At 40.5% G+C, this 27,201-nt stretch overlaps 4 protein-coding genes across 7 annotated transcripts; 3 read left to right on the plus strand and 1 right to left on the minus strand.

Annotated features, from left to right (window-relative positions):
• Window positions 1-690: 690 nt before the first annotated feature.
• LOC134032426 (B-cell linker protein) lies at window positions 691-6,828 on the plus strand. Of its 2 annotated transcripts, none has more exons than XM_062476398.1 (18): window positions 691-769; window positions 2,010-2,059; window positions 2,211-2,420; window positions 3,185-3,335; window positions 4,223-4,275; window positions 4,384-4,438; window positions 4,544-4,594; window positions 4,705-4,739; window positions 4,846-4,865; window positions 4,961-5,035; window positions 5,199-5,220; window positions 5,311-5,332; window positions 5,419-5,503; window positions 5,587-5,612; window positions 5,848-5,942; window positions 6,041-6,115; window positions 6,240-6,395; window positions 6,498-6,828. In XM_062476398.1, the coding sequence occupies exons 3-18, from the start codon at window positions 2,418-2,420 to the stop codon at window positions 6,648-6,650; spliced, it is 1,077 nt and encodes a 358-aa protein (XP_062332382.1). In that variant the 5' UTR covers window positions 691-769; window positions 2,010-2,059; window positions 2,211-2,417; the 3' UTR covers window positions 6,651-6,828. The 2 variants fall into 2 exon arrangements, with proteins under 2 accessions (XP_062332382.1, XP_062332383.1); XM_062476399.1 differs by having other exon boundaries at window positions 2,380-2,420.
• An 84-nt stretch (window positions 6,829-6,912) lies between these two features.
• Window positions 6,913-10,502, minus strand: LOC134032425 (RE1-silencing transcription factor). Its single transcript, XM_062476397.1, has 2 exons — window positions 10,269-10,502; window positions 6,913-9,683 (listed from the first exon to the last, which is right to left on the minus strand). Exon 2 carries the CDS (start codon window positions 9,530-9,532, stop codon window positions 7,532-7,534), a length of 2,001 nt encoding a protein of 666 aa, XP_062332381.1. The 5' UTR covers window positions 9,533-9,683; window positions 10,269-10,502; the 3' UTR covers window positions 6,913-7,531.
• A 314-nt stretch (window positions 10,503-10,816) lies between these two features.
• gsr (glutathione reductase) lies at window positions 10,817-16,103 on the plus strand. 2 transcript variants are annotated; one of them, XM_062476660.1, is made up of 14 exons: window positions 10,817-11,017; window positions 11,427-11,586; window positions 12,049-12,075; window positions 12,316-12,404; window positions 12,941-13,010; window positions 13,218-13,365; window positions 13,488-13,542; window positions 13,732-13,831; window positions 13,984-14,070; window positions 14,215-14,382; window positions 14,623-14,734; window positions 14,846-14,977; window positions 15,167-15,300; window positions 15,450-16,103. In XM_062476660.1, the coding sequence occupies exons 1-14, from the start codon at window positions 10,926-10,928 to the stop codon at window positions 15,597-15,599; spliced, it is 1,524 nt and encodes a 507-aa protein (XP_062332644.1). In that variant the 5' UTR covers window positions 10,817-10,925; the 3' UTR covers window positions 15,600-16,103. The 2 variants fall into 2 exon arrangements, with proteins under 2 accessions (XP_062332644.1, XP_062332645.1); XM_062476661.1 differs by having other exon boundaries at window positions 10,819-11,017; window positions 11,427-11,578.
• A 310-nt stretch (window positions 16,104-16,413) lies between these two features.
• On the plus strand, window positions 16,414-25,456 carry slc30a9 (solute carrier family 30 member 9). Of its 2 annotated transcripts, XM_062476406.1 has the most exons (20): window positions 16,414-16,541; window positions 17,036-17,185; window positions 17,318-17,518; window positions 17,675-17,689; window positions 17,792-17,836; window positions 17,954-18,053; window positions 18,386-18,478; window positions 18,642-18,724; window positions 19,042-19,100; window positions 19,763-19,830; window positions 20,359-20,461; window positions 20,625-20,680; window positions 20,863-20,998; window positions 21,132-21,171; window positions 21,291-21,362; window positions 21,468-21,575; window positions 21,758-21,923; window positions 22,290-22,419; window positions 22,693-22,806; window positions 23,549-25,456. In XM_062476406.1, exons 2-20 carry the CDS (start codon window positions 17,077-17,079, stop codon window positions 23,591-23,593), a joined length of 1,743 nt encoding a protein of 580 aa, XP_062332390.1. In that variant the 5' UTR covers window positions 16,414-16,541; window positions 17,036-17,076; the 3' UTR covers window positions 23,594-25,456. The 2 variants fall into 2 exon arrangements, with proteins under 2 accessions (XP_062332390.1, XP_062332391.1); XM_062476407.1 differs by lacking the exon at window positions 17,675-17,689.
• Window positions 25,457-27,201: the final 1,745 nt, after the last annotated feature.

The raw sequence follows: 27,201 nt of genomic DNA on the forward strand, positions 1-27,201 counted from the left end.
AGAGTTTTGAACAGAATCACACTGTGCTCACTCCTCATATCTTTTTATTATTGTCATTATTTTAAATAGTGTTAATAAATATTTTTATCTCATATTATCTTTTATCTTGTACTTTTATCTGCATTTCTTCTATTATTATACACATTATGCATGCCAACTCTGCAGGTGAATTCCTCCTTTATGACTCAAATGAAAAGTTTAGAATCAGAAGAAAGATTGTAATGAGAGACAATCCAACTCCCACCCCAGATACCTCATACCATCGTGTGGCCAACTCCCACCCCAGATACCTCACACGAACGTGTGTTCAACTCCCCAGGCTGTGAAATTAGAGCTTTGTTTTCTGTGACAGGGTGGGGACGAAGAAGGGCGCTGCCGTCTTGGATTCTGCAGGATGACGGCATGGGCAGAGGGGCCAGATTGACAGGGACAACAGGGTGTTGGTGGGGTGGAGTTGGGGGTGTGTGTGTGGGGGGGGGTGTCTTACAGCTTATAGATAAGCATCAATGCGAATATGAGAGGCCAGATGGTAATCTTTGGGAGGATGTGAGGCTATACTACCACAGGAAACCCACAAGAGATAGGCTGACCTTGTGCGCCTGTGCTGTAGCTGCTGAGACATTCTGGTATGGCTGCCTGCAACAAACAGGAAGCCACTGCATCCTAGTGCTACTCTATAAGGTCAGAGGGTTCTGATGTTGCTACACTGTTTATTGATTCTCTGGTCTGGCATGTGATGGTCCGATACATATGATAACCTATTTGTGAGGTAAGCATTTCTGTACAACTTCAGAATAGATTCTCTCTAAATCAGGAATGTAACCTAAACTATATTTTCAATATGTAGTATGTGGATTTGTTTGTGCAGATTTTGTGCATTTAGAAGGGCATTTTCTCCAAGGGTTTCTCAAGAGTAACCTGGAAGAACTTGAAAATAATAAAGCAGTGTGAATAATTTTTACTCCAGAAATAGAAATGTGCCCAGATGGAGAGTTAATCCAATGAAAAGAGTAAATGTCATGATACCACCTCTTGCTCTTTGGAGAGCAGATGCTAAAATGTCACAACGCTTTGGCTTAAATTAAAAGTTATACCTGTAAAGATAAGAAATTTAAAGGCCAACTATTTTGAACTATAATTATCCAACATCCTGTAAGAGTGCATTCAGGAAACTTCCTGTAAAATGAATATCAAGTCCTTCAGATACATATGTTCCCAGACATAGTATTAGAGAATGGAAATGTGTTTCTATTGAAATTATCTATCTATTGCTTCTGTCAACCACATCTGGTTGACAGAAGCCCATGTGATAGATACACGCATAGGTCAAGGGTCTTCACAGAAGCTTTGCTACAGGAAGTGTTGTGGGCTTGTTGCAGCTGTCTGCTCTGTTACAAACAAAGATTAAAGCATGATCTCACTGAGTAGTTCTCAGAAATGACAAAAGATTAGAATGAGTCAAAGTTGTCAGTGAACATAGATTATTTATTTTGTATCAATTACTATCAATGTCTATCAATTACTATTATGCTTGTAAATAGTAATAGTAATTTTCTTTATATATGCATATATTTTTTATATAACATTTTATATTTTTTAGGGCATTTCAGCTCCATTTAGGCAGAGATGGTGAAGAGATAGTGAAGAGTGACAGGAAATGTAAGAGAGAGAGAAGGGAAAGCATGCAGGAAAAGGCCTGCGATGGATTTAAATGGTAGTTCCCCATTTAGTACATTTATGACATTGACTTTCGTCTTTCTATTTTTGCATTTGACTCAGTTGATAGTAGAAATATATCAGAAAATACTTGAGGCTTTCATCAAAAAACATGAATGCAAAGAAAGAGCATAGAGGCTTTAGACTCAATCTAGGAATAACTTGCTCTGTACTGCTGAAATGTAGCATCTGCAATATTTATTGTACATATTTATTTAAATCACTGAGTGCTACTAAGTTTTACTTGTAGAGCTGATTTAATCCATGTCTAATAATATTCTTTGTTTGTGCAGAAACAGACCCGACACTAATACTGCCACTCAGCGTGCACTTCACCGCACAGGTGCCCTTTGTAGTTTTTTACAGTGATAACAAATTGAAATGTTTTTTGCTTGTACTTGGTCAGAATTCAAGAAGCCCCACCATTTTATACAGTATCATAAAGTGTTTTTGGAGGAAGTTTAACTTTCAAATGTTTTTGTTGATATTAGCAGAGCTCACCCTTCATCATTCTGACTAAGAGGCTTAGGTTTGGTTGTATTGCCAATTTGTACAAAAAACATACAAATCTCTTCTTTCTGAGAAAAGATTTTTGAAGGCCTGAGCCTTGCATTCAATGCCAAACTAATGCTGTTTTTGGTTTTTCATATGCTTCCTTGATAGCCCAAGAGAGAGAGATAAACTATGCGTCTGTTGTGATAATGGTGAGTAATGGCTCTCATTTTCAAACTCTTACTTGTTGGTTCCACATCACTGTTCCCCAGGGGAAGGTTATAGTGGCCACAACTCTTTACCTCTACGTCTAGCCTTTGAAAGCCAAGAACAAGTTCCCCACACTCAGTACCTGTAAACATACAATATTTGGGCTATAATGTCTAATGCAGGCAATGTACTAAACACAGTAATGCTACCAAACACACATTAATGGGGAGAATGGCTCAGCTCATTAACTAAGCTGATAGCCATAATAAACTCTCTGAGACATGCACTGTCACTGCACAGTTTTTCCATAAGGCCTCAACCTTTGGCCGTATTGCTAGCAGTTTGCCCCCCAGCACCCCACGGTCACTGCACAGTCCGTCATGCTTTAGCTTGGTAGACTAATGTGTGTGAAAGCATCATGAGGCATTAATGGGGTGCAGCTCGCGGAGAAGGAAGTGAGGCATGAAAAGACAGACTTCATGATAGCTGCAGTCTAGGTGTTAGTGCCGCTGTGTCAAAACATGATTAAAACATGACCCAACACTAACTCTCAATCTGAATAAATGTGGTAAAATATAAGACTGGGTAAATCTGTTGCCTTAACAGAAAGGGGGGATTCAAACTATTCATGTGATACAATACCTCTGCTAACTCTGAGGTCTCACACAGAACGTACCTTCACGACATTGAAAACAAAATGTCTTCTCATGTTCCTGCACATATGCATGCGTCTCACATCTTAGAGGTTCCACCTTCTTCTCCACAGGAACGTAATAAGAGAGTCAAGAAGGCAAAACAGAAACATCATGTGTCCAACAACGTGGAGGAGACACAGTACCACACAGTGGACGACCTGGAAAAGTTTGACGTGCAGATCCGGCCAGCCAGACCCCCTCTTTCTGAAACTGAATACGCAGGTAGGAAATCTAAAATATGGCATAGTACTCAGAATCACAAAGTTGAGAGGAAGAGTTGCAAACTAGGAATGGCCCTCTTAATCCTTCTGTTTCTAAAATATGATTAGCCTGTATCAACTAATGATGGAGAAATAAAAACATCGTAGTGTGTATAGTTCTGTTGTGTTCCCCGTTCTTCACAAAGTTGTACTTGAAACTCAAGAGTAGATCCAACTTAATTATAGGGACTGGGGAGAAAAGTATGGGCTGAAATAACTGTGCTGTAGGAAACCATGGTGAGAATGAAAGTGGAGTGGAGACCTCATGCTGATACAAAAGGCCTGTGTGAGTCTCTAGAGCCATCTGTTGGCCAACCAACAAAGAGATACAATGATGCTGAAACTAGGGTGGGGGGGCCAATGATTCTCTAGTGGATGTGGCCCCACAGTCAGTCACAGTCAGGGGCCTCAGTGTTGCTCCACTTTTGGATGAGAGATTGTTACAATTTAAAGTCTTAAGAGTTTCTGTTGGTTTGTTGTTGTTTCTTATTCAGGGTCAATTCAAGAAAACATCAAACATACCATACAGACAAAATAGATGAGGAATAAGTATAAATAAATAAATAAACCATAGGTTTTGACAGTTCATTTATCTTTGAAATATGTTCGAGTTCTTTGGCAAGAACAGACACAGACAAGCATTTTCACTTGTAAACAAAATAATATGTATTAGGCCTTTATAAAAATCCCTGCCCTGGCTGAGAATGAGCAGCTTTTGTTGTGGGGATAGTTCATTATCTACATCTACTGTTACTGTCATTTTGACTACTCTATTACAGTATTTTCTGTTACAGTGGAAGGGGCAGCTATGATGATGACCTTGCATTTTGCTTTGTTTCTTATTTAAAGACAGGGACATTCGAAGACCTTTGACTGTTAAGAGTCTATACCCAGAATCTGCAGTAAGTTTCTTTGTTAAGGTGAAGTCAACCTGGACATAAATAAATCCTTCAACAGTTTAATTATCACTCTATATGTAAATATGTTCCTTATTCATATTCACTTTATAGGACAGCCATCTCATTCATACTAGATTTGCCAATAAAGAACAAGCTCATCGTCCAGGTAACTGCAGCTAAATACATATCAGCAAAATGTCAAATACATGAAGTATCTTACCCAAACTTAAGTACCGTACTGTAATCATTTGATTTTGGACCGGAAATACAGGACCTGCTGTCAACCGATACTTAAAGCCAGGCAGAGGAAGGACTCCATTGGGTAATTTTGGATATATTATATGGAACTACAAACTTGAAATAGTGTTTACGTTAAACTTTAATTAGTCAAATTTCTAACTATTCCATGATTTGAAAAACCTGTTGTTGAAGATGGGAAAATACAGGTTGTGAAGACAAAAGACCAGGTAAAACAGGTGTTCCAAATATTAATTAAACAAATTATTGATATTTATGACCCCGCAACTTACATGTGTATTAATCATGATTCCTTTTTCCCTATATATTTGACAGAACATTGAACTCTCCAAAAGGTGATGGACTAGGATCAACAATGTCCAGTACTATGCTGGTAGAACTTTAAAATATAAGAATATTGAGTTTCCGCTAAGATCCTGTTTGGTTACAGGTCTCCTAGGCCCTTGTCCAGTGACCTCATGCACCTGCTGTCTGAAATGGAACTTAACAACCCCTGCATGAGGAAGTGAGAAATGCTCTATCTAATTATGTGATGTAGTTATAGTGCCATCTGGTGGTCAGACAACACTCAGGGATCTGAAAGAGTCAGAAAGAGTAGGCCCTACAGTGGAAATATAATGAAATCAAAGTTGTGGGAATTTAACATGACTACTTCTTTATTTTTTCAGAACAAACATAGGAATTAAAAATGTAAGTGGACATATGCTAAATACATACACTTACCAAATAGCTGAAAGACTTCCTTCTATATTTATTTTTATCATTTACATTTTATTTTAGCAAGTATGTGAAACTTCATCAGGTGAGTGCTAATTTGATTCAATACACATTGAGGACATACAATACAACACTGTTGGATGTTTTAAGGATCAAATTAAAATATTTCAGACCTACAGTCTACAGAGAGTGAAACAAGTAACTACACCCATAGATATTCTTTGGACCTTGAATTTCAACAACACCCTGACATGAGGTACTAAGAATTTCAGTGAAGTCTTCGATATTCCCAGAGTTTGCGCTCCATGGTAGTAACCCTTGGGTTGGTTTCCTATTTAGGTTACAAGAAAGACGCAGAATTCCAGGTGACTAAATATTTATATGTATATTTATAGATTATACTTTTGAACATAGTATCATATCTAGTCAGTGTACTATACGGGCTCCCTTTAAGAATCCATAATAGGGACCAACTTACAATGGCACATTTTAAGTTATACATTGAAACTAATAAGTGATTTGCATAGCTGAAATAATGATAGCTTTATAACTTAAGAGTTGGAGTTGCGATTTAAAGACAATTTATCATCTTAAATGTAGAGAGTACCTCAGGAAGGCGCCAAAACCATGAATGGCCTCCCTTAAAAGGTGACCTTGAACAGCATGACTTTGTTTCCAAGGAAAAGCCCACTCTGGTAAGATGATTAAATAACACCTAGGACAGTAAATAATATAAAATGCGTGGCTTGATATGTCCTGTGACATTTAACAAAACCCATTTTATTTTTGACAGACGGACGAAAAAGACTGGTACATAGGAGCCTGTGAACGATCAGAAGCAGAGCATTCCCTACACCTAGTGAACAGGGTATTTGTGCAGAAAATTTCATATCATGAGAAAAGCAGTGATGTTATATGATCTGGCAATAGTTGTTTTAGAAGTTGTGTACAGTATTGTATGTCAATACTTATATTAGCCATGTCACTAACAGGATGGTGCGTTTTTGGTGCGGAATTGCTCTAAGAACTCTCAGAGCGAGCCCTATGTCCTGGTTGTGTTCCATGAAAAGAGAGTTTACAATGTGAAAATTCGGTTCATTGCTAGCACCTGCAAATATGCCCTGGGGACTGGCCAACGGTCAAATGATGTGAGTAAATATAAATTTTCCTAAACATACCTCACAAGTATGAACAGACGATTTTCATATTTACACACCTCATGTTGTAATGTTTCCAACAACCTCCAACAGATGTTCGATTCTGTGGCAGACATCATCAAATTCCACTCCATATTTCCTGTTTCCTTGATCGATGGGAGAACTGTGTCAACTAACACATTTCAGAGGAACTGTGTGTTGATGTACCCAATTACAAAAGAGGATTTGAGCCAACTCTTGAAATGAAATATGGCTACATAACGACTAAGAGAAAAAGGCTTCAGATTAATTATTGTAACAGTTACATTTGGGGCAGGCAGGTGTGGGGGGGTCATTGCTTTTATGAGAATGTTTCGGAACAATTAAAACTAGATTAATACTGTTTGTTTTAAGAAAATTATGTAATTGCAGAAGGTTTGCAGTGTTTATTCAAATGCTTATCATGCATTTATAATATGTTAATGTCTACACACTGTAATGCAAAAATACATATGATAATCTGTAAGTGACAACTTTAATCAAAAAACCTTTATTTAAAATGACAATACGGATCACAAATATAGCAAAGCATGCTGATCATGTCCTTACAATGGATGGAGATCTATTTACAAAATAAAAGTCTGAGAATGTTTTTTCTTTCAAATCTGAAAATGTCAGTAGAATGCTTTCAAGAAATGTGGCTACAATATTTAGAAGAAGAAAAAAGACGTAATGTAATTTGTTTTCTGTAAAACTACAGACAAAGAATCAGTCATCATTCGAACAAAAAGGTATAAATGGTGGTAGGCTACTGGTGAGCAATCCAATCCTTCAAATACTTCCAGGTACCACATTTGTAAAATACTTTTTGTTTTAGTACTGAAAGTAATTCTAAAAGAAAAAGGTTTCCATAAAATACTAGTAAGAGAAGGTAATGATGAAACATGAACATCTGACAATATATGTAATAATGTGAGTTACGGCTTTGTTCTTCAGATTGGCAGTTTGATAGCAACACTTAATTCAATGTCGTCAAACATTACTCAGTTTCAAGATACACACAGTACTTGTATACAATTACTATCCAATCCTGTCATTTTTCTAAATGGTTTCAGTATTAGCATTTTGCCCATTATGCCCCCTTGCCCCTATGGATAAACCCTCACAGTACATCCCATCACCTCGTACTTCTGTCCCATGACTTTGTTCAGCTTCATCTTCAGGATGTGGCACGTTGGAATAACCTTAGAGTCTGAGGTGCCATTCACCCTCTCGGTTTCCGTCTTCTTCCTCAGAGCTTGTGGATTAGGATGGTTGAGCACCACCACAGGTTGGTTTTGAGCTGGATGCTTCACCAGTTGGTCAACCTTAAGGCTAATAAAGTTTCCAGACGTATGTAGTCTGTGTGTCAGCCTCCGTATGCTGGATACCTTCCATTGTTTTTTTCTCTTTTCTAGTCTGAGGTGGAGTTGCTTCCTGCTTAAAGATTGATTTGGTGTCTTATCGTCATTCAACCTAATCCTTTTCAATGATATTGTAAGGTATGAAGACAATCTGGGACAGGTGTCCTGCTTGTTGATGGTACATTGCGGGAATGACACTGAAAGACCTCCAGCCTTTACACTTTGTTCATCCTTGACACACAAATAATTCACAGTTTGTGTTTCCATGTGTTTAGAAAGTTCCTCAGTCTTTTCTGACTCTACCTGGTCAGCCTGCTCCCCTGCATTGGCCAATATATTTTGGTCATAAACAAGGGGCAAATCTTTGATATATCCATTGTTGTCATTGTTCCCAGTCTTCATGTCCTCTTTTTGTGTTGTGACCAAAGCCAGTGTCTGCTTTTCATAAATCAACGATGTCTTGAGAGACGGCAAACTTGAATCTCCCATGGCAATTTTCTGTAAAGCCATCCACATGGGTTGCGAGCAACCTTGAAGGTCTTCTGATTGCCGACTCAGGGAAAACACGCACGAGATAACTGGAAATGCTTCTTGTCCTGTAATTTTGTCATCAAGTAAGTTCTCTTCTGAAACAGTTTCTTTCAACAGTGAGTCAGAAAAAGAACTATTCTTTTCCTCCTTTAGTTGATTGTTGGGAGGAGGATCAGTTGGGAAGTTCATATTTGATGACTCTGTATTCGTTTCCAACTTAAAGTTTAAGGATGGACATGCATTCTTGATATTATCCGACATGGCCACACTTTTGACATTTGTCAAGTGTTGCATTTTGGGACAAAAAACTAAGTCCTCTTCTTTCACCATCTCCTCTTTTATCTCTGATGACTCGATGTCTACTCTATTGAGGTTTTCAGAGTTAATGCCCTGGGATGGATTTGGTGTCTGCAAATGTGTGGACTGCTTCCCTAAATCCAAAGTATTCCTGGGTGCATGCGGTTGTTCCAAATTCTTTCGCTTTAAGGTCAGTTGGTTAGCTGCACATGTTCCGTCACTCCCTGAGCATTTTCTGTTCAGGATAGTGTTGGACACTAATGATTTAACTGTCGCTGCATTTTTTGAAGTTGCGCATTTACTAGCCTTTGCCAGAGACCCACTTGGTGTTTGTGGGACACGTCTTAGCTTCAGTTCTTTCTTTCCATTGACTGTTTTCACCTCTATAAGCTCAACAAAGCAGCCAGCTGGGATGGTCACTTCATTTGGGACGGAAACGGTTAATGGTTGGTTCTTTTCCAATTGCTCACGCAATGGCGCCAACAGTCCTGTTTGCACTTTGGGTGATGAGTTTACCCTCACCGTTTCACTTAAATGTCCAGCTTTGTCCAATCTTGCCACAAATGGCTTGGAGCATGATGCTGTGGTCCCAGCAAATGGGCTCACTGATGTTGAAGTACTGCTTAATATCGGTGGTGTGTTGGAAACAGAAACGTGCCGTCTGTCTAGCTTCAATGGGGTAACATTCATTGGTGGAGTGTGTATTTGCCTCACATGCTGCAAAATACTGTCTTTTTTCAAGGCTCCATACTCACAGAGCTGACAATTGAATGGGAATATTGAATGCTTCTGTACTAGATGCTGGCTGAGGTCTGAATTGCTGTATGAAAGGTGATTACAGTAAAAGCAATAAAATCTCATTTTTGCCAGATGGCTCTTGAGGTCTTTCGATGGGCCGATTCTATTAGCAAACTCCATATTAAAAAAGATTATACTAAAAACTATATTTTTTTCCAAAGTATCATCCGATGTCAACGTTGGCTAAAAAATAATGATGTCGTTGTATTTTAATGCACATCCCATCATTGTCTTTCCCTTGGTCCGAAATACGGTTGTGTCTTCTTTCGACCTGTAAGGGCATAAACAAAAGAGCAAGGAAACTCTGTCATATTGTACACCTTGCAGTCACCCCCACCCAATTAACAAAAAATAAATGTAACGTTTACTGAGAGTATAAATAGTGGAGATAGCGTTTGGGTGTAAACAATAACAAATCGACAAAGCTAGCTAGCTAGTACTGTAACGCGTTCCAATTGAGGGTAGCTATATAGCTAGGCTACTGTTTAGCTAGGCAACATACGCTATCGTATTTTTAACTAAAATTCACTTAAAATCTACTCTACTAGTGTGCACGATGTATAGTCTAATGTTTTAGGTTTAATGATTAACCAGCGAGACAGGGCCTAGGTTCGACTTCAGCCGTGCTTAGTTGGCATGGCCGCTGTTGTGTTGCTGTGTGGCCGAAAAAACCGTGCCTAGCTATGCCATTTTCTAGTCTGCAAATGTTTGCTTGCTACTACCCAACGTACCGTGATAGGCTATATATGCTTGCTTTATAAATAGCCCCAGATAACTGCTCTAGCCATGCTATTTATCTAGCTAATCGTATACAATTTCAAATGTTTGTCATAACTAAAAATAAAAAGCTACAAACCTTTTTTGTGTCTTTAAACCGCATTGATACAGCTAGCTAAAGCTAGCCTTCACTCCAACTGGGTCGCGGTCGACTCATTGGGATTCCAGTTCGATAACCACGTTATTAGACTAAATATGTCGAACCGAGTCACCCCTGCTGGGTGTTTGCTATACTAGATCGGTATCTGAATCAGCCCCTGTAGCCAGCTATTAAGATGGGCTACACGTCTGTTGGCGAGCAGGTACTGTTTAGGTTTACGGCTGCTCTAAGGCTAGCCCAGCTAGCTATGTTAGTCCGAGAAGGTTGGACGCTGCGACATAAAAAAAAATTCAAATGCAAGGTCCGAATGTGAGCGTAACCTTCAAGTTGATAAAAGCAAGAATACTAAATATAACTGCTGGTCATGATCTGGTGCATACTTTTCAAAGCACGTAAAATGTTACGGTCTACTAGCTATTGATTGTAATAAAACACCAACCATTCCAGTAAAATAATAACGTAACCTTTTTGAAATTCGAGCTTTTATTTTGAAAGGGGATACAAGTTAACGGTGCAGGAAGTTTCAGATTTGTAGTGGCTAGCAAGCACGGTAAATGCCCTATTTCAAAAGTATCAAACAACAGTAACGGCTATCCCATGCTTCATCAAAAGATTAAATGAACAGCACATAATAACATGTTTGTCAAAAATATTAATTTATTGCAAACCTTCCTGCTGCCAGTCGGAATGTGTAGACTGTTGATATCGTGCGCACTAAAAACGACCAGGTGAGTTACTGAGTAGACTACGAACACTACAAGCAACAGAATTGTTCGTTGCAAGGTTGTGGAAAAGATTGGATAGTTAGCAAATGTAATGCTTAATGAGGATTAATTAAAACATTGTTTCATAGTGTTATCTGCAATTAATACTATTAATTATTGTGTTCGTTTTAGCTGTCGCCTATGGGTGTGTATCACCGTGACTAACGGTCAAAATTGTTTCTGGGATATACAGACCATTGTTGCAATTCACAATGACTAAGCACTAGCTTTCACATTGGGGGAATGGCCCTCCCATTCGCCTACACAGCGTCGGGTGGTGTGTGGGCTTCCTGGTTATGGCAATAATAAAACAGATTACCCGGACACAAGATCTGCTTTTGATTCTTCGGCTATCTCTCTCACCTTCTTTCAGACATAAAGTTATTCGTCGTAGCATGGCCTCAGACTCAGCAACCCGATTCGATTTTCTCGTGATAGGTGGTGGATCTGGAGGGTTGGCGGGTGCGCGGAGGGCAGCGGAGCTCGGAGCAACCACGGCCGTCATCGAGAGTCACAAACTCGGAGGTACCTGCGTGAGTAAAAAGTTATCCTGGTTTTAGCCTGTAGTATCTGAGTTACAAATACAATAGTTGCAATGGAATGGCATCGCATAGTGTCTACTGTATGTCCCGTCACGTGTGGATCACAGCGAGTTCATTGGGAAGCCTCGAGATTATCCTCTTTTTGTAGAAAGTATTTAAAAAGAATTGTGCGCGATGTTGTGGTTAAAAGCACTGGGCATGTATTCAGGGCTCAAGTATTCTCCTGGCACATCATATTTTTGTAACAGGTAGCAGTGGCATGGAAAACTGGCATTGCCCAGGGTAATATTTGCAGGCTGATGTAAAGATGATGTAAAAAATAGAAGTTTGTTCCATTGATGCGTATCCAGAAATCCAGTGTGATTTATGTACTACATTTCTTCCTAGTCTATTTTAAAGGTTAAATATCATGTTTGTCATCTTTTGTTCTGATTATGTCATTTCCTTTCTCAGGTCAATGTTGGCTGTGTACCTAAGAAGGTATTTTCTTTGTGTCCTACTAGTAACTGTGCTGCTTGAAATGACTGGTGTTGATTAGAGAATAGCCTATTGTTTTGTTTTTTTTGCTACCTAAACAAGTTTTTATATAGAGTGTATCGTTTCAGTAAATATAGTGTAAAACTGAGCTTTATTAAAATGCTTGCAGTTCAAAACAGATATAAAAAGTCCTTGTTAAAGGACTGAACATCTTGAACTCAAGACTTGTCACCCCTTCATCAGGTTATGTGGAACGCTGCAGTCCACGCAGAGTATTTGCATGATCATGCTGACTATGGGTTTGAAGGTGGACATGCTCATTTCAGCTGGGAGTGAGTAAACCTTTTATAGTGTGTACACTCGTGTTTCATACATACTTTCCATTCTTCCTAGATATATAGTGTATCTTGTATGCACAAGCCAGGAAATGCTTAGTCTGTTGCAAGAGTCTGTTGCGTCACAAATTAGGTGTGCTTTGAGCAACAATAGCCATTGACTTTTAATACCCCTTGTCATCTTACACATAGCTCTATTGCTTCACTTCTAGCCCTCGGTTCCACACCTAAAAACAGCTAACTCTAGTGACTGTTTATGATAACGTTAAGGAGTGGTTAAAACCGGAAGACAGTTGTCCATATGTTCTGACTGACGAGCACACTCATACTCTAAGTTATTTGTCTGCTATGAGCAAATAAGAAACACACCAATTAGATTCATACTAGTGTGATCTTAAAATACATTTTAACATAATGCAAATAAATGTGTCATGTTAAGTAGTTGTAGGATGTTATTGGTGTAGGTAGATTGTTGTAAGTTTGTCTTCTATGTGCTGTCTTCTAATTCTATAGTATATTGTGTGTTTGTGCAGAACTATAAAAGCTAAAAGGGACGCATACATTAATAGGCTGAATCATATTTATCGCAGCAACCTAGACAAGGTAAGACCAAACCAGTTTCTACCCACTCATTCTGGTGTTCATATTGTGTATTTGATCCTGGCTTTCCTAATGTGACTTATATACATCTACTATCAACTATCATCATTGCCATGTTGTTAACTTATGCGATGTAACTGTTCTTAATTTCAAATCTAATTGAAGATTTTTGGCATTGGTAAAATAATGTTGGCTGTTGCCTCCCTACAGGCAAAAATTGAGACAATTCAGGGTCACGCCAGGTTCACTGATGACCCTGAACCTACTGTGGAAGTTAATGGGAAGAAATACACAGCTCCTCACATCCTCATAGCCACTGGAGGGTGCCCTTCTGTCTTGAGTGACAAGGAAGTTCCAGGTAAATGACAAAAAAATTGTATTGTTATATGCCTGTGCTTTACTGAAGATATACAGTATGTAAGATTAATTTGTTACAATCATTTGTTCCCTTTTCACTCAATTTTGTTGATTGTTTTTCAGGGGCAAGTCTTGGTATCACCAGTGATGGCTTTTTTGAAATTGAAAGCCTTCCTAAGTAAGTTTTTGTCAAATTACAGTATATCATTGCAAATCAGGAGGTCATAGATTCAGATCCCCCTCTGCAGTATGTTGCTTTGGATAAAAGTGTCTGCTAAATGAACTAATTATTAATATTATTAATGGTATATTATGTTTGTGAGCCATGAATCTGTGTTCAGAGTGTTCCTATCTGGTCTCCCAACAGGCGCAGCGTCATTGTGGGGGCGGGATATATTGCTGTGGAAATGGCAGGCATCCTTTCCACGCTGGGCTCCAAAACATCCGTCATTTGTCGACAAACAGGGGTAAGGAGCGTTTCAGAGAGATGGAGGCACATAGGGTCTTCCTTTCGTTCCGACAGTTTATTTATTACTATAAATGTATTTAGTTCATTTGTTTGATAAACTTGTCCCAAGGAATTACTTTTCTTACCCTCTTCACCTTTTTTTCCCTGTAGGTGTTGCGGAACTTTGACTCAGTGATAAGCTCTAATTGCACTAAAGAATTGCAGAACTCTGGCATAGAGTTGTGGAAGAATACTCAGGTAAAATCTTTGTTTTGCCATGATGTCAAGGGCCACTTTATATATATATAGAGAATATACACACATACATATTACATTTTCAAATTATGTTTATGCAAGATTTGATACTCCTATTCATATCTATAATTCATTTTCTACCCATAGGTGAAGTCTGTGAGTAAAACAGACAAGGGTCTGGAGGTCACACTTGTCACCAAAGATCCAGAGAAGAAGAACGATGAGGAAAAGCTTGGAACCATCCAGGAAGTGGACTGTCTGCTATGGGCCATTGGTCGAGAGCCCAACACTGCTGGGCTTAACCTTAGCCAGATGGTGGGGATCAGTCTGCCACTCTTGTCTATGTGTACTATGTCAGACAGTGCTCTGCATTAAGCTTTACAACCCGTTTCAAATGCGTTTAGACCACTGTGACTTCCATTGCAAGTGCACTATATTAACCTCACTTCCGTAATCTGCACTTCCCCTTTTCCGCCTTTTGACACTACAAAAAGTGGTATAGAACAGAATGCCTTATGAATGCCTTTGTGACCAGTTGTCTGTTGTGTGTGGCAGGGTGTGGATGTAGACGAAAAGGGCCACATTGTGGTGGACGAGTACCAGAACACCAACCGCCAGGGCATCTACGCTGTGGGAGATGTGTGTGGCAAAGCCCTCCTAACACCTGGTATGCTGCCAGCCATCATCTAGTAGCGTCTATGCTGATTCATCTAGAAAGCTAGAAAAGTATCTCAGGACCTTTGAACTGTTTCTGATGTGTCCTGTTGCGTGCGGGCAGTGGCCATTGCTGCGGGCAGGAAGCTGGCACACAGACTGTTTGAGGGACAGACAGAATCTAAGGTGGACTACTCCAACATTCCGACGGTAGTGTTCAGCCACCCACCCATCGGCACGGTGGGACTCACGGAAGGTGAGTGCGCCCTTACCAAACATGGCTTCAGGTGGTTAGTGGCTTAGACAAAAATGTCCCCCTCTGAGTTGGGTAGATTGTATGAAGAGTTACAGTTTGGTGATTACAGCATTAAATACTTTGTACCACAGTCTCTTGGATTTCTGCAATGTAAGGTGGTGTTCTTACTCTTGGTCTTGCACATTACAGAGGAAGCTGTTAAAATCAGAGGAAAAGAAAATATAAAGACATACACAACCTCATTCACCCCCATGTACCATGCAGTCACCACCAGGAAGACTCAGTGTGTCATGAAACTGGTGTGTGAGGGCAAGGAGGAGAAGGTAGGAAGGGACTGTTACAGGAACGATTATATGAATCAGATGCTTGTCTGATACTTGGCTTGTCTGAATCCCCCATGGCTTCTTGGCTTGACCAGATGCCTTTGCAGCACTGCAGTGAGTTATCTTTGACATCTGTCTGTCTTCTCCAGGTGGTTGGCCTTCATATGCAGGGCATAGGCTGTGACGAGATGCTGCAGGGCTTTGCAGTTGCCATGAAGATGGGTGCTACCAAAGCCGATTTTGACAAGACTATTGCGATTCACCCCACCTCTTCTGAGGAGCTGGTGACGATGCGTTAGCCCGATGTTTACTACTGACATTTTTCCTCTGGCACCAGTACAGATCATCATACCAGGACAGAGGGACCGGACCTCTTCCCATGACAAAGGCTTGACGAATCATTGTACAAGGAGAAGCTCTGTACTTCCATTTTCTCTCATTCAAGTGATGTTTGTTGTGCTCCATGTTTTTGACTCATTTTTAAACAACAACCTATATGGACCAATTGAGCAACTGCTTTCTTCAACTGTACTGTGGGTGTGAAAGCAGGGCATATTAATTAATCAATTATTCTGGTTTATTTTCTATTGATTGTAAAATGGAAGGGAAGGATCTATCATCATTGTTGTCAAGTCATTGCAAGTCATCATAGGGTGTTAAGATCTCTCTATCCTAGTGTATGTCACCACAATCATAAGTCTTCAATGAACACTTCCACCAATTACTATTACTACTGCTTTATCACAACTGTATTGTGTTACTGTATTGTGTTAATTTAATAAATCTGAATTTATTCTCAAGTATTGCATTGTAATCTCGTTTTAATATATTCATTAAATGTGCGCTAACTTATTAATTATAAGAGAGACTTGTTACGGTTGTGGAGTACAGTAGGTTCTGCAAGGTAATACAACAATGTAACAGGTAAATAGCATTACTTGTAAATTATAAGTGTAAAAAATTCGATCTACGTATGACTCAACACAAACCTCAAGGCTTTACCTTTATTGATAACTATTCGCAGTAGAGGGATCGGAATATGTTTTAATTGGATGATATGTGACCTTCGTTTACATGGCGTTTATGATCGCGATATGAGGTAGCTTGAACATACGCTCGTCCAGATTCTCACGAGAGTAGCGTCACTTCATGTTTGTCAGTGATGGTAGCAGTGGTTAGCAAGCGGATTGACAGAACTTGAAATGGACTGAGGTATGCCGAGCAAACATCACATTAGAAAGGTATCTATAACTATTAAATGTAGTGTTAAATGGCCAGGTCTATGGACTACTCATTCATAATTTGCTTTCCTAAATAGAAAGTCGGTATAACTGTCTAGCTAGCTATCTTGATAGCTAATCTATGTAGCTAAACTAGCTGGAGCTCGTCTCCAATCTTGATGCCTGATGGCCTCAGTTGGAGGTTTCAGTTCAGTGATGTTGCGAGTAGCTGGCTCGTCAACCAACTGACTTGCAAGCTAGATAACTACCAACACTTAGTAATGTCTTGTCTGTGAATACAAAGTAGCTGCCAGTTGATTGTGACCTCTGACTGTGTCGAGCGTTTAAAGGCTTATGTTTGTTAGCTTGTTTGGTCACTCTTGGCAGGTTGTAAGGATGTTAAGTGTTGCCAAGTACCACTGCCAAGTAGTGGATGGGACGCACAGACTCCAGTGACTGACGAACTAGCTAACTAACCAATACACTAAAGTTACTTCCTTTTGACAATAACACAGCAAGTTCCAGCATTGCTCTACAAAGCCCCGCCAGTGCGAGGATGTTCCCCGGCCTCTCTCAGAGACCATGGCAAGTCTTCTGCAGGGTCTACCTGCATCACAGATCCCCCCTGTCACAACGACCCCCCTGGGTTGCCCGACCATGCTACGGTGAGTCTTGCACCTTAAAGGCACAATTTTGGTTGCTGGTGTTTGAGATCTTGAGCTTGGTGCTAGCCACATAGTGTGTCAAGAACGTCATTTGGAGGAGACAGCATGATCATAACCCTGATGCATTTGTAGGCTGGCAGAATGGAGGGATACACAGTCTGTGGTTGAGCCTTCCAGACTATCGCGTAGCTTCTCTCACTTTGGGCCACGTACAGTACTACTCTACCTCCGGCAGTAGTAAAGACGGACCACCGTCACCACCAGGTCCAGACAGTCCTCCTACTGCAGAGAAGGTGTTAGCTGGGGCAGCACAGCCCTCTTCAGACCCAACAGGTAACCGACATGTTCCTGCTTGTGTACATTTTGACTGAACACAAGACTGTAAAAAGTTCATTTGACTAGAGACTTTGTTTCAGTAAGTTTGGATGGTAATGCTGCTGTTTTCGTGTGTGCCCCCTTACCAATGGCCCATCCTTATCTATCAAATAGCATTTAGTCATTCTGGTAAGTGGGCCATCAGCATGACTGTGTCTTGACTGTGTTCAGTTATGATCAGTTATGATTTTGGCCTTTGTAAGAGTGATGGTTAATCTAATCAATTTTCAGGGGCACCTCTCAGGCTGACTAAAGCAGAGACCATTCAAGTGAAAGGTAACTCTGAACCATACCTGTACTTCATATTTCTTGGCTCTATGTTGCATTGAAGGACTGTATATTTGTTTTTCTATATGGCTTCAACTTACTATATGCCCTGCTGTATGTTGTCAGTGCGGGCTGTTCTGAAGAAGAGGGATTATGGATCTAAGTACACTCAGAACAACTTTATCACTGCAGTCAGAGCCATGAATGAGTTCTGTCTCAAACCAAGGTAAATATACTCCAAATAGTGTATACATCTGTTATGAACTATACATTTGGGTTAGCACTGTATTTCTCAATGTTTGTGCTTTGTTGAATGCGTATGTCTTGCTAGGTATTCATCCTATCCAAGTTGCTCATAATATACGTTGCACCCTGCACACAACCTCTGCACTGTTTCCTTGGGGCTAATGAGGGAACACACTGCTGTGATTATAACATTAAGACTGGCTAGCATGGCAGTAACTTCTCCATGTATGCAGCATTGAGTTCTATCAGGCTCCTGGTTCTCTCTTCCCTTCCTTGAATGACTGGCCCCTCCTCTATCTGATATGACTTCAGTGACCTGGAGCAGCTAAGGAAGATCCGTAGACGCAGCCCCCATGATGACACAGAGGCGTTCACTGTTTTCCTGCGGTCAGACGTCGAGGCCAAGTCAGTACATTCTTCTCCCCTTCTCCTTTTAAAAGACGTTTCTGGCCTTGTGCCTCTGAACACGTTTATTGAACCAGTTCTTGTCCAAGTGATGGTACATTAAATATTATTCAATAGTCCGATGATGTCCTTGTTCTGAGGTAGACATGTGTCTGACTTCCAGAGCTCTAGATGTGTGGGGAAGTCCAGAAGCCCTTGACAGAGAGAGGAAACTCAGGAAAGAGGTGGAGAGAGAGTACGAAGAAAGTAGGTATCCCCGAGCCTGCAAGTTCAATCAGTGGCTGTTGAAAACATGACATGCAAGGGGATTATATATGTAGGTGTATGCTATGTTTACATGCTTTTGTGTGTTTTTTAGACACACAAAGTCTGACTCATGAAATAGGTGTGGAGATGCATTGATATACCCTAGCTGAAAATGTTCCTCCCCTGCTTTCACAGAAACCTGATTGGTAACAGGGAGTTTTAAAGTTAACTGACATCCACAGGCTCAAACTAAGACACTGCCTCAAACTAATTGCCTAAAATGACCACTTCTTAACCTTTTTATTTTTATTCTTTAGATATTTTCCGGAATCAGCAACTGCTGAAAGAATACAAAGATTTCTGGGGTAACACAAAGGTGAGCTTAATCATGTGCCTGAAGATGATAATTCCTTTTAGAAACAAACAAACTTCATAGTTCATTTCTCTCCTGTTAACATCTTGTTTTTGTGTAGGATGAAGGCTATTCTTCACATTTTATCTACCAAAACTTTTCATGTTTCAATCAATTCAGTCCTAAGTAAATCAATTATTGCCGGCTGGACAGCATGAAAGATGATTGTCTTTCGTTGTGCTGTTACCCAGAACCCTCACATGACCTCTGCCCCCATTTGAGGTTGCAGAGCCCATACAGCTTTGCATCCCTGCATCTACATGACAATGTCATTCCACCTGACTGTCATTCATAGTGTCTCTACTGTGTGTTATGCTAACCGGCTGTCAATAAACCTTTACAGTACCATACATCTCTAGCATGTGTTGGGGAATTCTATACTCTTTCACTTTTTGTGCTAAAAGATCCTATTTATTCACACGCTCCTATCTCACATATGAGGGACCCGTGATGGGACAATGCAAGATGTGTACAGTTGAAGTGGGCTATGCATGGATTCAACAACGGATTCTTGTTGTTTTATACAAGGATATTTCTCATGTAGCACAGTGCTGGAATTCCTTCTTTGACTCAGTGTACCAGTAGAAGGCTTGATCTTTCCATCTTCTGTCCCTTGTCCTATGCAGCCTCGATCAGGCAAGAGGGCGACATTTTCACAAGGACCAGGGAAGGTAGTGATGGTGGCAATATGCATGTAAGTACCAGGGTATATTACACCGTTGTTTTGAACTGTTCTGTTAGATAGTTTGAAGCGGTGTCTGGGTGTATGGGAGACATGCATACATATCTGTCACACATTAAAACCAGGTACATATGCTGCTTTTTTTTCATCAGATGAAACCCTGCAACTTTGAGTTGAATAGACTAACCTAAATGAGCTGCAGTCTGTTCTCACAAGAGAGCCAGTCTTTAGCTATTGGATTAGTATTGAGTATTGAGTTAGCAGGCATGTGCGGTCACATGAGGACCAACCAGTCCAAACCCAAACCCACCCCCACCCACCCTGCGCAGTGTTCTGCAGGAAGTTTGGAATTCCTTAATATACTACACACCAACAGCATGGGTTTAAACCCAGGGCTGTATTTATCCTTTGTCATGTTCAAAATCCATTGAATCCAGTCATTAGTATACCACAGAATGAAATACACATCTCCTTTTGCTCATAACTCAATACCAGAAGTTCTGATACATTTGACCGGTATGTACTCTTATCTGTCCTCAGCAATGGACTTAATTTTATCTTCAAGCTTCTGGCTTGGGTGTACACTGGATCAGCCAGCATGTTCTCAGAAGCCATCCACTCCCTAGCTGACACCTGCAACCAGGTGAGATACAATACCCTCTCACCTTCAGGGGACAAGAACTACATCCATATTCCATGACTGTTATAGGTAGGGCTGGGATGGATAGCAATCACTGATAGTGTCCTGTGGGTGATATGTATGTCATCAGGGTTGATTAATTCCGCTTGGATCATGTCTCCTGCAGGCTCTTCTTGCACTTGGAATCAGCCAGTCTGTCCGGAATCCTGATGCTGTCCACCCGTAAGCACCATGCCACCATGGATGACTTGTTCAAACTGAAATCCAACTTTTAGTCTTCACTTAATTAACTGACCTTAAAATGGGACCTTAATTGAATCCCCCCGCACACATGTACAAGTCTAATTTTTTGTTTCCATCCCACTATGATCTCATCCTTAAACTCACTTTTTTTATTTGGACAGATATGGTTTCTCCAATATGCGCTACATTGCCTCACTCATCAGTGGAGTGGGTATCTTTATGATGGGAGCGGGTCTCTCCTGGTATCATGGCATCATGGGATTGCTGCACCCACAGCAAATTGAATCCCTGCTCTGGGTGGGTGGCTATCTGTCTGATCTCTACTACTTCCTGCATCACTTTAAGTCAACACATGTTGAGTGCTCGGCGGAATAGTGGTTTAGGAATGCTGTCTTCTAGTTCTAATGGATGCCTTGTGTTTATCTCTCAGGCATACTGTATTTTAGCTGGATCTTTGGTGTCGGAAGGAGGTAGGTTACAAAATAGTTTTCCACCATCCCTTAAGTCTAGGCCTCCCTTTAATAAGTAGAACGGGAAATAATATTCATGTTTTAATCTAGTGTTCATTTGTTGTTTCTTATCTCCTCAGCAACACTACTAGTAGCAATCAACGAAATAAAAAAGAGTGCTCAACAGCATGAAATTTCTTTCTATGAATATGGTACGTAATACCTCAATTGAAGTTGCTCTTTGATATGTGTTTGATACGTGTATGTGTGTGTTGGTTTTTGAGACGGTGACTATCTGTTTGGTTTTGGTGGGGCAGTGATGCAGAGTCGAGACCCCAGCACTAACGTCGTCCTGCTGGAAGATGCTGCTGCTGTTCTTGGAGTCATCATGGCTGCCAGCTGCATGGGACTCACCTCCCTCACAGGTACACACACAACCACACACACACATATACACACACCTCTGTCCAACACAGATAAACGGATGATAAAAAATAAATAAACATCTGGAACAATGCTGCATCGTCAACTGCAATCCGTGGCCCACAGTGGGATGATTATCTTACCCAGTCTTGTCCTCTGCCTCCGTGTGCTACCCGTCTCCCAGGTAACCCCTACTACGACAGCTTGGGCTCGCTGGGCGTGGGCACCTTGCTGGGCGCTGTGTCGGCCTTCCTCATCTACACCAACACAGAGGCACTTCTGGGGAGATCCATTCAGGCCGAGCACGTACAGAAGCTCACAGAGTTTCTGGAGAATGACCCTGCCGTCAGGTCCATATGTCCTTCAGTATAACAAGCTAGGCTACTGGGTCAGGAAATCTCTATCGATGCACAAACAAGGTTTATTCCAGTACACAGCTGTTACGCTTGTTACAGAAGCTATGTTGGTCTGTACTTTGAACATCATGCATCACGAAGCAGCTTGATGTAGATCGGTAGAGTTAGGGGGGAATTAATTTTCTTTTGAGACTTTTCAGAAAACATATTTTCAATCCATTACAAACTTACGTTCAGATAAAACCTTTTTATTTTATATATGACATGCCATTCTGGTCAGTATTTGGTCACCCTTTAATCCAGGTTCTTGTGTCAATTAAAGATATTTCAACCTTGTCACTTTGGTTTTTCTGTGACCAGGGCCATCCATGATGTGAAGGCCACGGACATGGGGCTGAGTAAAGTGCGCTTCAAGGCAGAGGTGGACTTCGACGGGCGAGTGGTGACACGCTCTTACCTGGAGAAGCAGGACATCGAACAGATTCTCACCGTGAGGCTTTTCCCCCTACCAGATTTCTTTTCTCAGCGGTGTTATATAGTATTTAGTTGCGTTCATCCCTGTGTCTGAAACCCATTGTGTGTGTGTGTGTGTGTGTGTGTGTGTGTGTGTGTGTGTGTGTGTGTGTGTGTGTGTGTGTGTGTGTGTGTGTGTGTGTGTGTGTGTGTGTGTGTGTGTGTGTGTGTGTGTGTGTGTGTGTGTGTGTGTGTGTGTGTGTGTGTGTGTGTGTGTGTGTGTGTGTGTGTGTGTGTGTGTGGTGTACAGGAGATCCAGCAGGTCAAGACCGCTGAGGAGTTGGAGAGCTTCATGCTGAAGCATGGGGAGAACATCATTGACACCCTGGGAGCAGAGGTGGACCGTCTGGAGAAAGAGCTCAAGGTACAGCATTCCTCTGGTCAGGAGGAGCTACCACTTTTTAAGTTCACATGTGTGTTCTGCGAGAGGTTCGTCATTCATTTCTTTTGCACACGGTGGCCCTCATTTACGAAACGAACGTATGACAGAAAACTGGGCTTGCTGTAATTTTTGAAGTCTCTCAACTCGTACTCACTACTGATACTCAGTCAACTTGTTAGGCTAGGCTACTGGTGACATCATTTCAAGCTATTCAAATTAAACAATTAAAAACAATGGGTAAGCTAACGTTATGCAATGTGATAGCTTAGTTGTTTATCAGTCACCTATTTAAACAAGAGCTGTGACAGTCATCAAATAACAAAAGTTTTTTGGGGGACTGCAGGGATCCTTTTATGGAGAGTGACTTTAGAGTTTCTATTCTGTTCTTGGATGTGTTTTGTATCTCCATGTCGTAAACTCTAGGAGCATGCCCTCTAAACTGAGAATACATGGGGGCGTGGTTTTAAAATGACGATTGTTTTCAGGCGCCACATTTATCATGCCTGATTGTTCTTATGCTGTGATTGGTGAGATGTAAACGTTTCATGAATAACACATTAACTTTATCCAAAGATGATTTCTGCGCTGGGATATGCACAAGTTTCTACATTAGATTGAATAATGATCAGAAGTTGACCTTCTCCCTCCATGCTTTGAAGCTTTCACCCAGAAGGATAATTGTAGCTGTCTGATTGGCTGATCTCACACCTTTTTCCCTCCACAGCAACGTAACCCAGAAGTTCGACACGTAGATCTGGAGATCCTATAACGCTACAAAAATCTGCTCTTAGAAAAGTCCCACCACAGCACGAAGGAAGTAGAGGGTTGGGGGAGGGATAGCGGCCAAGCCAAACCTCTGCTCTCATCCTCCCATTCCCTGCATCATCTACCCTCGCCTTGGTTCCCATTCATCCTCTTATCCCCACTCATCAGAAGAAGTCTTACTGTAGAATAGTCTGAAACACCTGAGCCAGAAATCACGCTGGAACGGTATTGTGGTCCTTTTCTGTTTTCTTTTAACTGAACCATGCCATGTGCTGCAGTGTCACAGGGGGGTTTATGGAAAGACAATAAAACAAAAAAATAGAAAGGCAGAGCTGTAGTAGAGACATACATGGTGTGTCAGTGTATTTATGGAAGCACAGGCTCCAAACAACTTTGTTTCGGTGTGATTTGTTTTTTGTTTTAAGCTGGCAATGCACCGTTTTCTATTTGGTTTAGCTGACTTGTGTTCATGTGTCAACATGAATTGTCAAGTCAGCAGATACCAAGACAACTAAACAGATAATGGTCTTTCTGATTGGTATCAGTCACACATATAGTACAAAATGCTATCGAGCTGTGAAGAATCATAACCCATCTGGAGGTACGCTTTTTATGTTTATAACAAAACACAGATTTTAAGCTTTTGAGTTATTTTGAGGTAAGCTTTGAAGTTTGTGGAAAAAGTATTTCACACGATATATTGTTAAAGCAAAAGCTCAAGCACAAAAAAATTGACTACAAATGTATGTAATAGTATCTATGAGCTTAGTGATGAGATTGTATACCATGGTATATGAATATAACATAGATGAAGGAAAACAAGGCTTTTTCTTTTTTTCCACCTATTTACCAGATTTGAGTGAGCTCACAGTTTGAAGGCTTCAATGATGAACTTTATAGACACTGTTAAGACTATCAAAGTAATAGCATATACAGATGTTCGAAAACCAAGTAAATTTAAGTAATTGATGTTCGAGTAAGATAAACCTAGTCATCATGCAAGTCCTCGGAAGCATCTGAATTATTACCTGGAAATGTTCTCTTTACCTTAACACCTCCCATCATCCATACAGCTGCATCATCCATACAGCTGCATCATCCCTTCTCAGATGCAGTAGTAGGCTACATCCCTCTTCGAGTCGCTGTTGCTGCACTGACTTCCTCCGAACAGGAGGATGGTCACCTGTTTGCGCTATCAGTAGCTTGTTCGCAGAAGACAGATAGTATGTTTGGCTCCAAAGATGAAGTACTCTATGGACATCCACAGAGAGAATCCCCTCTCCCTCCTCCCTCTCTTAGCCAGTGTAAATAGTAGTTCTGTCGTGGGATGTGACATGATGTAAAATTATAAATGATAAACCCTGTTTTCATTTATTTTATTTTTTCTTACATTTTTGGTAGACTGTTTTCTGTAAAGAAAATGGATTTAGCACTGACTCTGCAGTTGTATGGTATACATCAATACCCATCAATCTGTGGTTTGTGGCGTAGGTACCTTATGCTCACTGCGCAGACCAAGATGGTGATGTACATACAGGTGTATTCTCATTGTCAACCTTCTGTGCTTCATTAACCTGGTCAAACCTGCATTGGATTCAATGGCCGTGCTTGTCAGGCTGATTCAGGGTGCAGGATACTGGTCTGCACTTTCAGTCATGAGTGAAAAGCTGAGTACTTTCTAAGATGGGAGCTTGTGTTTAGTTTTGTAATGCAGGGAGTTGAGGTGGATATATCTTCTTTTCTTTTTTTTAAGGTGTTTATTGATTGTCATATTGCCCTTTTGTTAAAATAATGTAACTACTGCTGAAGGACTTTAAATTAATTGAAATTAATTTATTAAATCATATTTAGCCTTTTTGCTTTTGGACATTGGTGTTGTGCATCTCTATGTATGTTTTATTGGCTATACCATTTGCCAAAGCATTTGATTTTTTTGGCCTCAACTTTCTTCCACTAAAGCCCACCCGAGATTTCCTGTGCAGTGCTGTAGAAAGTGACTGGTCCTTGGTCCAGTACAGCTCATACCATCCTTGTATGAGGCCTGATTGACCACAAATGGTTTTGAGTTTACTGGTGTGACGTAAATGTATGGAAATCCACTTAGACAAACGTTACCAAATACAGGCCCCTTCTGGGCCAATCATAAACAAAAAAAATATATATATATTAGAAAAATGTTAAACGTTTGATGGAGGTGGTGAGACTGCATCGTTTTTTAAATTCCTCTGTGAATATGAAATAACTGTACAGGTAGGCCGTTAGATGGTGCCGTTGCAAGGATAAGAGGCTGTATACGCTGACGTCAATAAAAACAGTAATTTCCAACCAGCCTGCGCATTGACCAACCGTTGAGGAACATCACGTACAGCATCGCGCCCGAACCGTTCCAGACAAAATCGACTGAAATTATTGTTCGTCATGGCAGAGAACCTCAAGAAAAAGGACATGCTTCGTTTCAGGTTTTTTAATATTACATGTTGTGTAACACATTTTTGTGTTTAGAGCGCGCCACTGTCATTTCTCGTCATACCATTCCCAAGTCAATTGTACGGCTGCCCATCTTGTCGTTTTCTTTCATGTGTCACTTTCTCCTTTCGTCACACTTGCGTTTGCCTGATTAACAACAGATTCATGAGTGATAGTTTACGTCTGACTTTATACCCATGTGTCGATGGGGCCCTCTTAAACCTGGAGATATGAATCACAACATTTTCTGTTTTGCACCTGCGTTGAATAGACTTAATTTGCACATCACATGCAGTTAAATCGTTAAACTGCGCTCTTCACGAAATAACATGTGATTTACAACGTTGTTCATTAGTGTACCGTTTGTGTCAATTGAATACATGTTTTCTGGCCGCTGTTGTCCAAGATGGGGGCGCAATATACCGTTACAGGCTTGTTGGGTTCTCAAATCCATGAAGCCACCCCCTCCGCTCTTCCTAGACCACCAAAACCATCAACCATTTGTACATCAATCGTACCTTTTTGTTTGCAAACGGACAACTACACGTTGTCATTGCAGTGAATACTTTTGAGATTAAAAGCAACCGACGCACATTTGCTCTATGCTTTTAGCCTCTTTACAGTGCTGCCTTGTAGAATCATGTTCAAGCAGCATTGTACAGGGCTATGACAGCATAGAGATCTCTTCCACAGTGACATTCCCTTCTCTCTGAATGCGACCCAATGAATGACATCATCCAGTGGGTTGTCATGATTGCATACAGTGGACATGAAAGTGAATTACTCATGTGTATCCTGCCACAGTTTATCTCGAATAGCATCTGAAATTTCAGACACATTTTCAAGACCCTGCGAAGATATTGAGTTCCAGTTGAAGTACTCTGGATTGAATAATTTAATTGTAACCCAACTAGGTTAAAGGTACGATGTATAATTGAAATCAGTTCTATTCACAATATTCAAAATATAGTGAATCAGTTCTATTCAAAATACAGTTAATAAATCATTACTAATTATGCCTCCAAAATATCTGTGTATCATCTTTTGATAGGACAATTAAAATAAAAAAATGTTTTACTTTACTGTCTATGGCTATAATTGTGGGTTGGTAATCTCTTTACATAAATATACTTTGTTCTTTAAACA

Source organism: Osmerus eperlanus, chromosome 13, assembly GCF_963692335.1.
Source record: "Osmerus eperlanus chromosome 13, fOsmEpe2.1, whole genome shotgun sequence".
NCBI classification, from domain to species: Eukaryota; Metazoa; Chordata; class Actinopteri; order Osmeriformes; family Osmeridae; genus Osmerus; species Osmerus eperlanus.

Coding starts and splice junctions, on each gene's coding strand:
- LOC134032426 (XM_062476398.1), top strand. Junction 4,439..4,543: donor AGAACAAGCTCATCGTCCAG/GTAACTGCAGCT, acceptor CCGGAAATACAG/GACCTGCTGTCAACCGATAC. Junction 5,613..5,847: donor AGAAAGACGCAGAATTCCAG/GTGACTAAATAT, acceptor TCTTAAATGTAG/AGAGTACCTCAGGAAGGCGC.
- LOC134032425 (XM_062476397.1), bottom strand. CDS start 9,532: ATGGAGTTTGCTAATAGAATCGGCCCATCGAAAGACCTCAAGAGCCAT.
- gsr (XM_062476660.1), top strand. CDS start 10,926: ATGTTTGTCAAAAATATTAATTTATTGCAAACCTTCCTGCTGCCAGTC. Junction 13,543..13,731: donor GAAATTGAAAGCCTTCCTAA/GTAAGTTTTTGT, acceptor GTCTCCCAACAG/GCGCAGCGTCATTGTGGGGG. Junction 15,301..15,449: donor GTGAGGGCAAGGAGGAGAAG/GTAGGAAGGGAC, acceptor TGTCTTCTCCAG/GTGGTTGGCCTTCATATGCA.
- slc30a9 (XM_062476406.1), top strand. CDS start 17,077: ATGTTCCCCGGCCTCTCTCAGAGACCATGGCAAGTCTTCTGCAGGGTC. Junction 19,101..19,762: donor ATTTCTGGGGTAACACAAAG/GTGAGCTTAATC, acceptor TGTCCTATGCAG/CCTCGATCAGGCAAGAGGGC. Junction 21,576..21,757: donor GGGACTCACCTCCCTCACAG/GTACACACACAA, acceptor CCCGTCTCCCAG/GTAACCCCTACTACGACAGC.